Raw genomic sequence first — 14,627 nt, forward strand, 5'->3', positions numbered from 1 at the left:
AAGAAGAAGAAGAAGAAGAAGAAGAAGAAGAAGAAGAAGAAGAAGAAGAAGAAGAAGAAGAAGAAGAAGAAGAAGAAGAAGAAGAAGAAGAAGAAGACAACTATTTGAAGAAAACACAAGCTTTGAAAACAGTCACAGATAGCTCAGGATCCTGGTTCCAGGACAGACTATATTTGTCCTTGAGAAACAAATATGAGCTCACAGTATATGAACTCTGATAGTAGCTCTTGAGCAATAGTGTGTTATTTGGCCTTGGTGATTATAAGTTTGTAGTTATGGGATCCCTTTTAATATTAGAAGACCCCTGTTCTCACAAAGAATCCATGGAACACTCAGAATGTCCACAGAAGGTTTCTCTCTCTCTCTCTCTCTCTCTCTCTCTCTCTCTCTCTCTCTCTCTCTTTTACCAAAAAACTATAATCCCAGATATGATAAATGTTGCCAGTCTTAGTCCTGTGGATGGCTTTCTTGGCACCCAGAAGGCATTTTAGACTATTAGAACTGTGCAACACCACACCCCTGTAATGATACATCAGAGATACACATCCTCTGCCAGTGTCCATGGAGATCAGCTGGAGACCAAAAGGCCGTATTGTTTAAAAAAAGAAAATCATAATGTTGGACAATCTTAATCAAAGATGAACTTATGTGGTAAGAGAGAGGGTTGTTATATTTGGAAGGTCACTTAATTCCTTATCTGCCCCCAATAATGTTTTCAGAGGGCTTCCTTTTGTGTTGAATGGGAAGAAACTTTGAGTACTCAGAAGCCATGACCTCTAACTAACAGATGGACTAACTAACCCCTAAACTAACAGGTGGACAAAACTTTGGCAGAAGTAGGGGTTAATGAGATTTAGAGCCAAATAAATGAATCTTTACTCCCCCTCTATTACTGGTGTTTTCTAAATCCTATCCCCTAAGGGGAAAAAGTTGTCCTGCAAGATGCAAGAACCATGGATTTTGCTTCACAGATTTTAACTCTCTGAGTGTTTAGCTAGCACATCAGGTAAATTATAGTATCTTCCCATCTTACAAGGAAATTCAGAGCATGCTAAGCCTCCAAGAGTACACAAATATACATAGACAACCGCTCCATTGTCAGTGCTCTAATTTGTATGCTAAAAGCATATCATATAATAAAGGAAAACTAATATTCTAAATGCCTCCCTACATTATTAGATGTGTATAATATAGCTACTGTACATTGCATTGAACTTCATACTTGACTGGTGGTCTTGTTGGCTTCTAGAATCTGTAAAATAGGAAAAAAGATGCTATGACCTAAAGGTCAAGAGCATAGAGCTTGATCCATATTGCTGTGGTATATATCTGCATCTAATATTATTATGAGTCAGTTTTGGCTTTGGGAATGATACTTAACCATAGCTTCTTCATCAGCAGAATGGTAATAATAAGAGTATTACCTCTGTTAGTAGAATGGCTTGAGCATCTCTGTATCAGTGTTTGTATAGCATTAGAACTTGTGTCAGAGCCAAAAATGATAGTGCACACCTGTAATCACTGCAGTCCAGAAGTACAGTGATGTTATCTTGAGTTTGAGCCCAGCCTTGGCTAAATATTTAAATTCCATCTCCAAAAAGAAAGGAAAGAAGAAAGAGAAGGTGGAAGGCGAGGGAGAACTGTCAGAACTTAAATGTCTATTTTTGGGTTTTGCTTGTTTGTTTGGTTTTGAATTTTTTTTTCTTTTCTTTTTTAAGCCAAAGTATTTTGGCTATTTCTTTATGTAAACTGCAACATTATACACATTTTCAAGGAGAAAGAAATCTATTAAGTAAACACTGTTATGGCCAAGGTTGTCTTTGTAATTCTGTTGAATGAAATGTGCCATCACTAGAAACTAACTTTTATATGATGGCTTATCCTAAACCCGGAGTTTAACTCTACGCTTTAAACTAAGAAATGTTCTAGTTCTTGAAAATATTGTAGTTGTGTAACATGAAAATCACACACACACATACACACACACACACATACTCCCATGCACATGCACACATTTTATGTTCTATTTTCCTATACTCCTATCTACAAATGTGTATGTGTATGTACCTCTCACAGTTAAACTGAGCATTGATTTTGGGTGTTTTCTACTCTGATCTCACTAATTTGCTAGCTCATTCATATATAATAGTTTAGTAGTCACTAGCAGACTCTTATTTTGTTCACCATTATTTTTCCTGCTAATTAAGGAAAGGTCATATTATTCCATTTTAGGCAAACAACTTTGTATTCTGAGGATGAATTCTAGATCTTGATATATGTTGAGTCCTGATGGGCAGGAGAAAGTTTGGTATACATTTTTGGTTCTTTGTTTCTGAAAAAAACGCCTAACTGCTCTTGGTAAATTAGGGTAGGCCGGTCTTGGTTGTAAGAGACATAGTCATTGTGTGTGTTATCATCAGTAGCTGCTATCTGCCTATTCATCCCTGCACATCTGCTCTAGGTATCTTTTACTGACTTAGCCTACTGCGTTGGCCTCAGATGCAGCTTGCAAGGTCACACTGCTGTGCTATTATATACCTGTTTCTCCATGGTGGTAGGATTGATTCCCTTGCTTTTCTTCTGAGGCTCTTTTTCTACTTAGCTTGTATGATCATAGTTGACTGAACCTTTGCCTGCTTTTATGCAGCTTAAATATGATTGGATAATAAGTATTTATAATAGCACTAAGTACAAGGTAAGCTTTCATTAAATGTTAATAATACTATGAATGATATCAGCAATTATTTAACTCATATATCATGAATGACCTGTTTTTGTGCCAAAAGTGATTTTTTAAAAAAATATATAACAAATTCTAAGCAAAAATGTTGAAAGAGCCTATCAGAGTAGAATGTGAGATGCTTCTCCTTCATCTTTGAACAAGCATAACACTAAATACCTTGTTTCAGGTGACCTGGGTGTCCACAGCGGGGAAGAACTGCAGCTTACTACTACTATCACCCATGTAGATGGACCAACTGAGATCTACAAGTTGACCCGTAAAGAAGCACAGGAATAGGAGGCTATGGTATGGCACTGGGCTGGAATTGTCTCTCTATCCAGCCTCTTCCCCTGGAGTAGAGATCCTACTATACAGAGCTCAGTGGAAAGTGGATGCCTAGTGCTTCTTAGGTATAGTTTATTAGAACAACAGAAAGACATTTGTCAGATGACCTCCAATGGTGGCTCTTGCAAAACTTCTGCCACTACTATATAGCACATGTTAACAAAAACTGATATGACACATTTTTCTGTGATCATTGTTAATTAGTGACATAGCAGCATCTGTAGCAGGTGGGTTAGTAACCCTCACATAGAGGGGTATACTCCTTGGGATGGTTTGGGCCAATAGGGGCTATATTGAGTAGTTTATGATTTTTTTTCTGCTTTAGATTCTGGGATATGTTTAAACATTCTTTGCAGTCCAACATTTGCTGATGTCATAGTCTTTTTACTCTCCTTCATGGGCACTTTTTTTCTATTTATATCACCAAGTAGCCAACTGAGTTAAGTTGTCAGTACAAGTATGTCAACTTTTTAAAAAATGAATTAATGTAAAATAACCAAACTTCATGAGAAATTCTATCTTACCAGAGGCAATTCAGCTTTGAAACCAAATCTGTGTATTTGATACTAATCTGTCTGTTTGTTTGTGGATTTTGAGAAATATTTGCTAAACTACCCAAATAGGATTTCTGGTATTAAATGGCCTTTGGGTCCTAAAAGCTTTTTTTAACTTCTTGCTTAAAATGTGTTTTCTTTTGATAAGATGCTTCAAACAACCTCCAACAGTGTAAATCCAATTATTTGAATAAAATAAATGTAAATATGTACCCCTTCCTGTCCCAACAGTTCTCGGGCATACAGATTCAAATCTGCTTGGATCTTGGAGTACCCAGATGCTGGCAGAAATAGCTTGAGTATTTCTGGAGGTGAAATGATACCTTCTGTATCAAGTATTAAGCCATTCTAGGCCAGCAAGGAATGCTCACATACATGAGGAATCAGATGCTTTAGACCCACATACACAGCTCTCATTCCAGTACCCCTAATAGCCTATGACATTGCTTTTGTTTGCTTGCTTTTTATTTTATTTGTGCCTTTTTTAGATGCTAAAGAAGCCACGTGACATAGCAGATAAAATACTGAATTCTGAATTTAAAAGGTCGTTTTCTATCAAAGGTCTATCATGCTCTAGTTGTGTGATGTTGTTCAAGCTATCTGACATAACTATTCCCCAAATTACAAGTTAACATTCATAAAATGTTAAAATTCACAATGAAAAAATAATTAATGTACACGGAAATGCTTTATTAGTTATATATCCATATAGATTAACTTCGCAGTCAAAAAAAAAAAATTCCATGAGAGTCTCATTTTTTAGGTAGCACTGATTGAAACGAAGTTTGTGGTATATTCTGTTTAATTGACCTACATGGCAAACCCCATCCTGTTTTTTTCCTAACTTTGGCCAGAACCATGGTAAACAGTGACAGAGAAAGCTCTTGTCTTTATGCCTTTTTCTAAACTGGTGAATGTTAGATGAGTATGCGATCCATTGTACCCAACATCCACTTACTGATCTTCCACCTGAGTATAAAGAATCAAATGTAGCCTGTGCCTCTGTTTCTATTAGAGCAAATAAACTTCAAGCACTATAGTTATCTCCCCTTTGAGAAAATGGAATGAGGTGTCTCTATTCTTTGGGACTGGATAATAGTCTGAAAGAACATTAAAGTATTATTTTTCCCAGGGCCAAATGATAGAGAGCAAAGTATTAGAAAAGCCATAGTGGCTATGTAATTTATAGGAGGTTTGGGTAAAGTTAGGTGCCAAGACTAGATGGTATGTAGAAAGACACAAGATGAGCCTCTGTGCCCTTGGAACCACAATAAATATGTTTTCAATGTTATAGTAAGAGTTACCAGTCTGGCTCAAGTTTTATACAAAGAAGTGATATGGGTAGAATTGCCTCTGAAACAAGGAAAGGGTTGATGTATCCAGCAATGAGCTCATAGGCCAGAGCCAGTCAGCAGCAGAGGATGTAGAGAAGGGTGGATTATTTTGGAGATAAAACAGAGCAGACATAGCTTGAATGTTATGAATGTGAACTTCATAAAGAGGCAAAGAGCAGAGTCAAATTTCAGACCCTTGCTGAGAAGTGGACTAGCAGGTGCCTGGCTCAAGTAAAGATTCCTGAATGAAATGTCAATATGTCCATAAATAGAAGGAACCAAGATTAGCTCAAAAAAGGACCTTCCTAGAATAGTTTATGGTTCCCTTCAAAAGTTGCACTATCCCAGAAAGAATAGGCTTGGGGATAGCTCTAATAGGACTCAACATCAGGAGCTCATGTTTACCCCGACTTTCATTTACAAGTCTCTCTCATCAAATCTAAAGACAATATGTCCTAGTGCCAATCCAATTACACAGTGAGTCATGTCAAACAGCATGACCTTGTGAATAGCAGTTGGTCTGCAAAGGAAGGAGAACCCTTTGAGCTGGGCAAACCTTTGGAAAACATGAATGAAAAAGAATTCATATTTGTCTAGAATGAGTTTTAACTATTACTTCCTGGAGGAAACTATGAATAGAGTGTTGATGGCAGACTTTGCCATCAACAATTCTTATCAAAAATGAGAAGTATGTCTGGGCAGAGCATCAAAGCATCAATAATGTGTAGCCAGGTATGGCCACATTCAATATGAAAGAAAAATGAGAAAGGATAAGAAATAACATGTGGTTTTCAAAGAAGTCAAGAGGCAGAGTGATACAAACAAGGCAGAACTGAGCTGAGGCCCAGACGCTTTATATAAGTGACTGGAGCATAATGGATGTAATTTGGGGTATGTGTGACATTCATATGTATCAGGGGAAAAGTTGGACAGAGAAGCAGAGCAGAGTCAATGGATAGACATGCTGGTCAACAAGAAGAAAGATGGTTGCTCTGAGTGGAGCCAGAATAAAAGCACTGATTTTGAAATCTGAGACCAGGGATTAAGGAAACACAAGGATACAATGAAACAACACTCAAAGAATACCAGTGATTTGGATCTAGAAACAAGCTGAGAACTTCACTCTGAAGGATTGAAAGTACAATTTCATTGCACACAGTAGAGAAATTCTCAGTGGACAGTGGAAGAGACAATTGAGGTTCAAAGGAGAAAGTTTGCAACCCTGGGAGGGCCACCAAGAGAGCCTAGCCAGTTCCAAGTATCCAAGAAATGCCTCAGAAAGAGAGAAAACTATGAGAGATGATCAGATCTGTGGAAAAAATAGCTATGTGTGTGTTTGGGTTTTTTGTTTTTTGTTTGTTTGTTTGTTTGTTTGTTTTGAGACAGGGTCTCTCTGTGTAGCCCTGGCTGTCCTGGAACTCACTTTGAAGACCAGGCTGGCCTCGAACTCAGAAATCAGCCTGCCTCTGCCTCCCGAGTGCTGGGATTAAATAGCTTTGTTTTTAATACCTGTTTTACGTACACATCACTACTAAAATAAATCTTACAAAATCTAAAGGATATTTCAGAAAAGATTACAATTGTCTGCCTATAAAATAAAATTCACCAGTATGTTCATCAAATACATAGAAAATAAAATCACTTTCATTTGGCTACCATATTGTTTTTGTTGTTGTTGTTTTTGTTTTAATGTATGTTATGTCTACATTTTCCCCTTTGGAGAAGAGAATATTCATCAAAATGAAGTAAGAAGTTCTACCCATGACCCTCATGTGTTTTCATCATTTCTCAGAACTGAGAAAATTCATTCTAACAATTATAGTGCCTGAGTTCAAGGCAACAATTATAGGCCTGTGCAAGGAACTCTGGAAACTGAGCTCCCAATGTAACATACAGAGTGAAGCATGCAACTGCCCTTTAGCTCCACCATTCTAGACACTTCCTCCTGTCAGATGATCACCGAGGCCAACAGAAGAAGTAGATTTGTGTGTGGAAGCTGAGAAATAGGTACTATGTAATGAGATCTTATACACTGCTACCTCATATGTACTTATTTTAGTGTAGGATTTTGATCAGGGAAAGTGAGTGAGTGAGTGAGTGAGTGAGTGAGTGAGTGGGTGAGCACATTTTTCTGATCCTTGTCTCACTCTGAATGATACATGGGCCAGTGTTCTCCAGAAATGCCTTCTTGATTTGGGTTTACTTTTTTCCTGCAGGCATTCATCCTCAGGGCAGGTGATGAAGCCAAGTTGCTGGTGCATGCTGACTCTCATGAATATGCTTTTGTATCTTTATCTCCCAGGATCATTTTTATCCTGACACGTTTACAAGAACATTTCTAACTTGTATAAATTTATTTTTACCATGTATTAGTTACTTTTATATTTCTGTGATAAAATACCATGAATAATACAAATTTTAGAAGGAAAGTATTATTTCAGTTTATTTTTCATGGTGGGGAGATGAGGAGGCATGTCAGCAATATGCAGTCATGATGGCAAGAACAGAAAAGTGAAGGCTCACATTTCAACCACAAGTACAAAGAAGAGAGAAAACTGTAAGTAGGGTATGATTTTTAAACTCTCAAAACTGGGCAATAAGACAATGTACTAAGGACTGATACTTAGAAAATTCTACTACATTTTTTTATTATTTCTCATGACTTACGACCATCCCATCACTAACATACTTAGACACTTAAATGTTATCAATATTGTGTATCCAACAATATTTTTTCATCCTTTTTGCATTTCTATAAGACATGATCTCACTACTAATGCACATGCCAGCAAGATTCTGCTGAAGAGACCCTGATATAGTGGCCACTTGTGAGGCTATGCCAGTGCCTGGCAAACACAGAAGTGGATGCTCACAGTCAGCTATTGGATGGAACNCAGGGCCCCCAATGGAGGAGCTAGAGAAAGTACCCAAGGAGTTGNAGGGGGNTGCAACCCTGTAGGTGNAACAACAATATGAACTAACCAGTACCCCCTGAGCTCGAGTCTCTAGCTGCATATGTAGCAGAAGATGGCCTAATCAGCCATCATTGGGAAGAGAGGCCCCTTGGTCTTGTAAACTTTATATGACCCAGCACAGGGGAAGGCCAGGGCCAAGTAGTGGGAGTGGGTGGGTAGGGGAGCAGGGGCGGGGGTGGGGTATAGGGAACTTTTGGGATAGCATTTGAAATGTAAATAAAATAATAATAAATAAATTTTAAAAAAAGACATGATCTCACACTGCAGCCTATTATATACAGGAATCCTAATGTTTAGCTTCTTAAACAAGTGCTACATATAATCCATCATGCCTGGCTCATATATTTTTGTCTTAATTATAGAAATTTACATTTGCTTCCAGTTTCCATCTCCACCTGTAGCAGATCCTCTGCCACAGGGCTCCATACCCAAATAGTGCCAGGAGGGAGCGAGCCTCCCAGGGGTGCAGACAGGCCTGTGAGTGCAGGTAGGACTACCACTGCTGCTCAGAGGAACATGTCCAGAACCCCTCAGGACACCGGAACTGAGGGGCTTCCTGGGACAAGAGTCTCACCCAAAGCTGATCTTGTTCCACAGAGCTACATGCACAAATACTGCCAGGAGAGAGCTGGTCTCCTGGGAGTGCCTATGCACCTCCAAGCACAGGTAAGACTACCACTTCTCTTCAAATTCTTGGCCTAAGAGGGACCAAGAGGAACCATCACAGAGCCATCAGGACACAGGAACCAAGGATCAGCTGGGGACAAGATCCTTCTGATCTGCACCCCAAAGCTGACCCTGTACTACAGCTGTCCATACCCAAATTCCTCCCAGAGAGAACTGGTCTCCCAGGAGTGTTGGCACACAGGGTTGCAGGAGAGACAAGCCAAAGTCAGAGACAACAAGATCAGCTAACACCAGAGATAACCAGATGGCAAAAGGCAAGTGCAAGAACATAAGCAACAGAAACCAAGACTACTTGGCATCATCAGAACCCAGTTTTCCCACCACAGTGAACTCTGGTTACCCCCCAATACACTAGAAAAGCAAGACTGATTTTAAAAAATCACATCTCATGATGATGATAGAGGACTTTAAGAAGGACATAAATAACTCCCTTAAGGAAATACAAGAGAACACAGGTAAACATGTAGAAAACCTTAAAGAGGAAATACAAAAATCCCTTAAAGAATTACAGGAAAACACAACCAAACAGATGAAAGAACTGAACAAAACCATCCAGGATCTAAATATGTAAATAGAAACAGCAAGGAAATCACAAAGGGAGACAACACTAGAGATAGAAAACCTAGGAAAGAGACCAGGAGTCATCATCAACAGAATACAAGAGATAGAAGAGAGAATCTCAGGTGCAGAAGATACCATAGAAAACATTGACACAAGAGTCAAAAAAAAATGCAAAATGCAAAAAGGCTCCTAAACTAAACCATCCAGGAAATCCAGCACATAATGAGAAGACCAAACCTAAGGATAACAGGTATAGAAGAGAGTGAAGCTTCCCAATTTAAAGGGCCAGTAAATATCTTCAACAAAATTATAGAAGAAAACTTCCCTAACCTAAAGGAAGAGATGCCCATGAACATACAAGAAGCCTACAGAACACCAAATAGACTGAACCAAAAAAGAAATTCCTCCTGTCACATAATAATCAAAATACCAAATGCACTAAACAAGGAAAGAATATTAAAAGCAGTAAGGGGAAAAGGTCAAGTAACATATAAAGGCAGACCTATCAGAATTACACCAGACTTCTCACCAGATACTATCAAAGCCAGAAGATCCTGGATAGATGTTATACAGACCCTAAGAACACAAATTCCAACCCAGACTACTACACCCAGCAAAATTCTCAATTACCATAGATGGAGAAACCAGGATATTCCATGACAAAATCAAATTTACACAATATCTTTCCACAAATCCAGCCCTACAAAGTAAAAAAAATGGAAAACGCCTACACAAGGAGGGAAAAACTACACCCTAGAAAAAACAAAAAAGTAATCTTTCAAGAAACCCAATAAATACAAATCAGAACAACCCTGAGATTCTACCTCACACCAGTCAGAATGGCTAAGATCAAAACCCAGGTGACAGCAGATGCTGACAAGGATGTGCTGGTGGGATTGCAAGCTGATACAATCACTCTGGAAATCAGTTTGGTTTGGACAGAAAATTGGACATAGTACTACCTGAGGTTCCAGCAATAACACTCCTGGGTATATACCCAGGAGATGCTCCAACATGTAATAAGGACACATGCCCCACTATATTTATAGCAGCCTTATTTATGATAGCCAGAAGCTAGAAAGAACCCAGATGTCCTTCAACAGAGGAATGGATACAGAAAATGTAGTACATTTACTCAATGGAGAACTACTCAGCTATTATATACAGTGACTTCGTGAAATTCTTAGGCAAATGGATGGAACTAGAAAATATCCTAGTGAGGTAACTCAATCACAAAAGAACAGATGTGGTATGCACTCACTAAGTGGATATTAGCCCCAAAGGTTGGAATACCCAAGGTACAATTCACAGACCACATGAACCTCAAGAAGAAGGAAGACCAAAGTGTGGATGCTTCAATCCTTCTTAGAAGGGGGAACAAAATACTCGTGGGAGGAAATACAGAGAAAAAGTATGGAGCAGAGACTGAAGGAAAGGCCATTCAGAGACTGCCCTAACTGGGGATCCATTCCATGTACAGTCACCAAAACCAGACACTATTATGGATGCCAACAAGAGCTTGCTGTCAGGAGCCTGATATAACTGTCTCCTGAGAGGCTCTGTCAGAGCCTGACAAACACAGAGGAGGATGCTCACAGGCAACCATTGGACTGAGCACGGGGTCTCATGGAGGAATTAGAGGAAGGACTGAAGGAGCTGAAGGGGTTTGCAACCCCATAGGAAGAACAACAATACCAACCAACCAGACCTCCCAGAGCTCCCAGGGACTAAACCACCAACCAAAAAATACACATGGAAGGACCCATGGTTCCAGCCGCATATGTAGCAGAGGATGGCCTTATCAGGCATCAATGGGACTAGAGGCTCTTGGTCCTGTGAAGACTTGATAGCTCAATGTAGGGGAATGCCAGGGTGGGTGGGTCAACAACAGGGGGAGAAGCAGGAGGAGGGTGGATGGGATAGGTAGTTTGCACAGGGGAAACCGGGAAAGGGGACATTTGAAATGTAAATAAAGAAAATATCAATTATAAAAAAAGAAAACTTAAGACGTTGATTAGAACTAACATTCTGTGTGAGTTATGTGGTTATATGCAGATCCACTGAGCATGCTGGTGAATGAGAGACTCTGTCGTACACATCTTTATCTGTGACTTTATCTATCCCTTTAATTTACCTTGGTCTATCACATCATGTAAAGAAAGACTATATAAAAATTTCCCACCAGGCCTTTAAACCCAGCACTTGGGAAGTAGAGGCAGGCGAATTTCTAAGGCCAGCCAGGTCTACAGAGTGAGTTCCAGGACAGCCAGGGCTACACAGAAAACCCTGTCTCAAAACAACAACAACAACAACAACAACAATTCCAACACAGTCATGCTCAAGTGTACACATACACACACACAGAGGGAGAGGGAGAAGAGGAAGAGGAGGGAGTGGGAGGAGAGAGATTACACAGAGACACACACAACACAGACACACACACACACACACACACACGCACACACACGCACACACACAAATATAAGTTCCTACTACATCAGGAACTTTTCTGTATTCAGGTGCTTTATCTACTTTCCACTGAAACAGGTACGAGATGTTCTCTCCTTTTGTGTGAGTTAAAGAAATTTATAGAATAGGAGCAATTTGGTTTAAACCCTGATAGTTATACAAATTTTAGGATATTTGAGAAATACTATTATTTTTCATTATTAAAAGTTATTCCAGGTCAAAAAGAATGAAAAGTTGAGGGAAGGGCATACATCCCTAGTGAAGTCCCTGAAAAACTATTGAGAAGCCATCTGACAAGCATTACTGTTTGTTCCCTGTCTCTGTTCTCTGCATTTGCTCCCTCTCTATTCTCTTTCTCTGCCCTCATGGCTCTCTGTTCCCAATCTTTCTGTCTGTCTGTAGGTCCTCTTCTGTGCCTCTATCCCTTTCCCAGGTTCTTACCCCTCTCCCTTTCCCCAAACAACTTCTTTTGCATCAGATCTGTTACATGTTTTAATTTCTCAGAACCTGCTGAGATAGGATCACTTGGCTCTGTTAGTGACATATTTTCCTGGCTGTTTTCATTATGTTCCTATGCTGGTGTCTAGGCCTCTGGGTTTGAGGTGATTGTTGGTCTAGGTACTGGTTTCTGGGTTTGTCTTGTTTGGGTGGGAGTTTTGTTCTTGGGTTACTGTTTGCTGTCTGGATTTTCAGAGAGGATGTTAGCTAAGTGTTGCCTCTTTTATTCACCCGTTTGGTGGGTATGCTCAAGAGGGAATGCTTGCTAATGTTGAAAGCTGGGAGAAGAGGCAGGCAGAAAGAGATGATCTTAGCAATCCACAAGGAGACATATTTAGGAGATAGGTTAAGCTGCCTCTGGTGCTAGTGGTACAGTGCTAGGAGCAACTGTGAAAATTGCATCTGGGATAACAAGTAGTGTGGTAAATCTATGGAAAGCCTCCTGGCAGGTATGGTATGTGTTTGAACAGGGAGTGTCTGCTCAAGTAAGGACTGTGTCACAGGGATGAGGCAGGAAAGGAAGGACAGGTGGAAATTGTGTGTGGTATCTGTAGGAGGCATGCACAGGGGGGAGGAAGCCTCCACTGATATTCTGTTCCAGTGGTAAGGACAACTGATATTAGGGTCTACAGTAACAGATAGTGGGGTAGGTCTTTGGACAGAGTACCTAGTCTATTTGCAGGAATGACCTGTTGTTGAACAGGAGTATCTGCCAATAATAAAATGCTAGAGAGATGGCTCAGCGGTTAAGAGCACTGACTCCTCTTCCAGAGGTCCTGAGTTCAAATCCCAGCAACCACATGGTGGCTAACAACCACCTGTAATGAGATCAGATGCCCTCCTCTGGTGTGTCTGAAGACAGCTACAGTGTACTTACACATAATAAATAAATCTTAAAAAAAAAAAAAAAGGCTCAAACACAAAGATGATTTTGTAAAGCCCAACCAATTCCATTTTTGAGAGTGTACAAGGTCCACTTGAACAAACATCCTATGACACACAACCCCCCTTACCAACAGCCAGTCAAGATACAACAGCAGAATCAAGCTACATTAAAAAAAAAAAAAAAGTTAGCTTACCCATCATGGTTGTCAGATAGATTTGCCCCTTTGGTTCCTGCAGATATACCAGACATAGTTTTTTAAATATTAAGTTGCTGACTTGTCTGGAAATTCTCCAGTCTTGCAGTAACTACAATAAGTACACAGTACCCTAGACTAGGTCCCTCGGTTTGAACCAGATGTGAGGTTCACTGGTGAGAGTCTTTGTTACTGAGTGCATAATAAAGATCTTTGTGTGTTGCATTGAAAAAGGCTCCTTGGTTGTCTTTGAAGTCTCTGTGACTTGCACATAACATCTTGGTGTGTTGACTGGAACCACAGACATCCAGGACTCCCAACTGAAGGGTTAAAATGCTGCCTGTATGGTGGCTATTCCTGGTTGTCAACTTGACTATATCTGGAATGAACTATACAGTCCAGAATTGGAAGGCTCACCAGTGATCCTAATCTGGAGGCTGGGAGATAGAATTTTCTGACTTGGTTTCTGGATCTTGGCATGGAGATAATGAGGCATAGTGGCTATGAATTCCAGAAGATTAAGACAGGGAGATCTCCAAGTTAAAGGTCATCTGGGATTAAAGGTGTAGTAGCTCACACCTTTAATCTGGGCTACACCTTCTGCTGGAGAACTACATAAGGACATTGGAAAAAGAAAGTCTCTCTCTCTCTCTCTCCTTCGCCTGCTTGCTGTGTGGTACTGAGTAACTGCTAGATCCTTGGACTTCCATTCACAGCTGCTGCTGACTATTTTTGGAAGCTGGACTGCAGACTGTAAGTCATCAACACATTCCTTTAGTATATACAGACTACTTATAAGTTCTGTGACTCTAGAGTATCTTAACTAATACAGCCTGTTAAGATATGTGTCACTGTTGTACTTTGAGTAAGTGACTTGTCTGTCAGATTTCTGTCTGTGTGATTACATTTGTGGAATTTACTTGAGTATTAGTAGAAGGACACTTCCAAAAAATACAGGTTAGGGGTGAGGGTCAGGAGTTAGGGAACAAGGTCAGGGGTCCAGAGTCAGGGTCAGGGGTCAGGGGTCAGGGTCAGAGTTAGGGGTCAGAATCAAGGAGTCAGGGTCAGTGTCAGGGTCAGTGTCAGGGTCAGGGGTAACGGGTAGGGTCAGGGTCAGGGTCAGGGTCAGAGTCAGGGGTCAGGGTCAGGGTCAGGGTCAGAGTCAGGGGTCAGGGTCAGGGTCAGGGGTCAGGGTCAGGGGTCAGGGGTTAGGGTCAGGGGTTAGGGGTTAGGGGTTAGGGTTTAGGGGTTAGGGGTTAGGGTTAGGGTCAGGGTCAGGGGTCAGGGTTAGGGGTCAGGGGTCAGGGTTTAGGGGTTAGGGTTAGGGTTAGGGTTAGGGTTAGGGTTAGGGTTAGGGTTAGGGTTAGGGTTAGGGTTAGGGTTAGGGTTAGGGTTAGGGTTAG

General features: G+C 40.4%; 1 protein-coding gene across 2 annotated transcripts in view; it reads left to right on the plus strand.

Annotated features, from left to right (window-relative positions):
* Positions 1-3,736, plus strand: part of Wls (Wnt ligand secretion mediator) — a 100,961-nt gene extending 97,225 nt beyond the window's left edge. For both annotated transcript variants that reach the window (XM_021195346.2, XM_021195349.2), the window contains one exon: positions 2,910-3,736. In XM_021195346.2, coding sequence (XP_021051005.1) covers positions 2,910-3,019 — 110 coding nt within the window. In that variant the 3' untranslated portion in view covers positions 3,020-3,736. The remainder of the gene's footprint in view (positions 1-2,909) is intronic.
* Positions 3,737-14,627: the final 10,891 nt, after the last annotated feature.

Source organism: Mus pahari, chromosome 4, assembly GCF_900095145.1.
Source record: "Mus pahari chromosome 4, PAHARI_EIJ_v1.1, whole genome shotgun sequence".
NCBI classification, from domain to species: domain Eukaryota; kingdom Metazoa; phylum Chordata; class Mammalia; order Rodentia; family Muridae; genus Mus; species Mus pahari.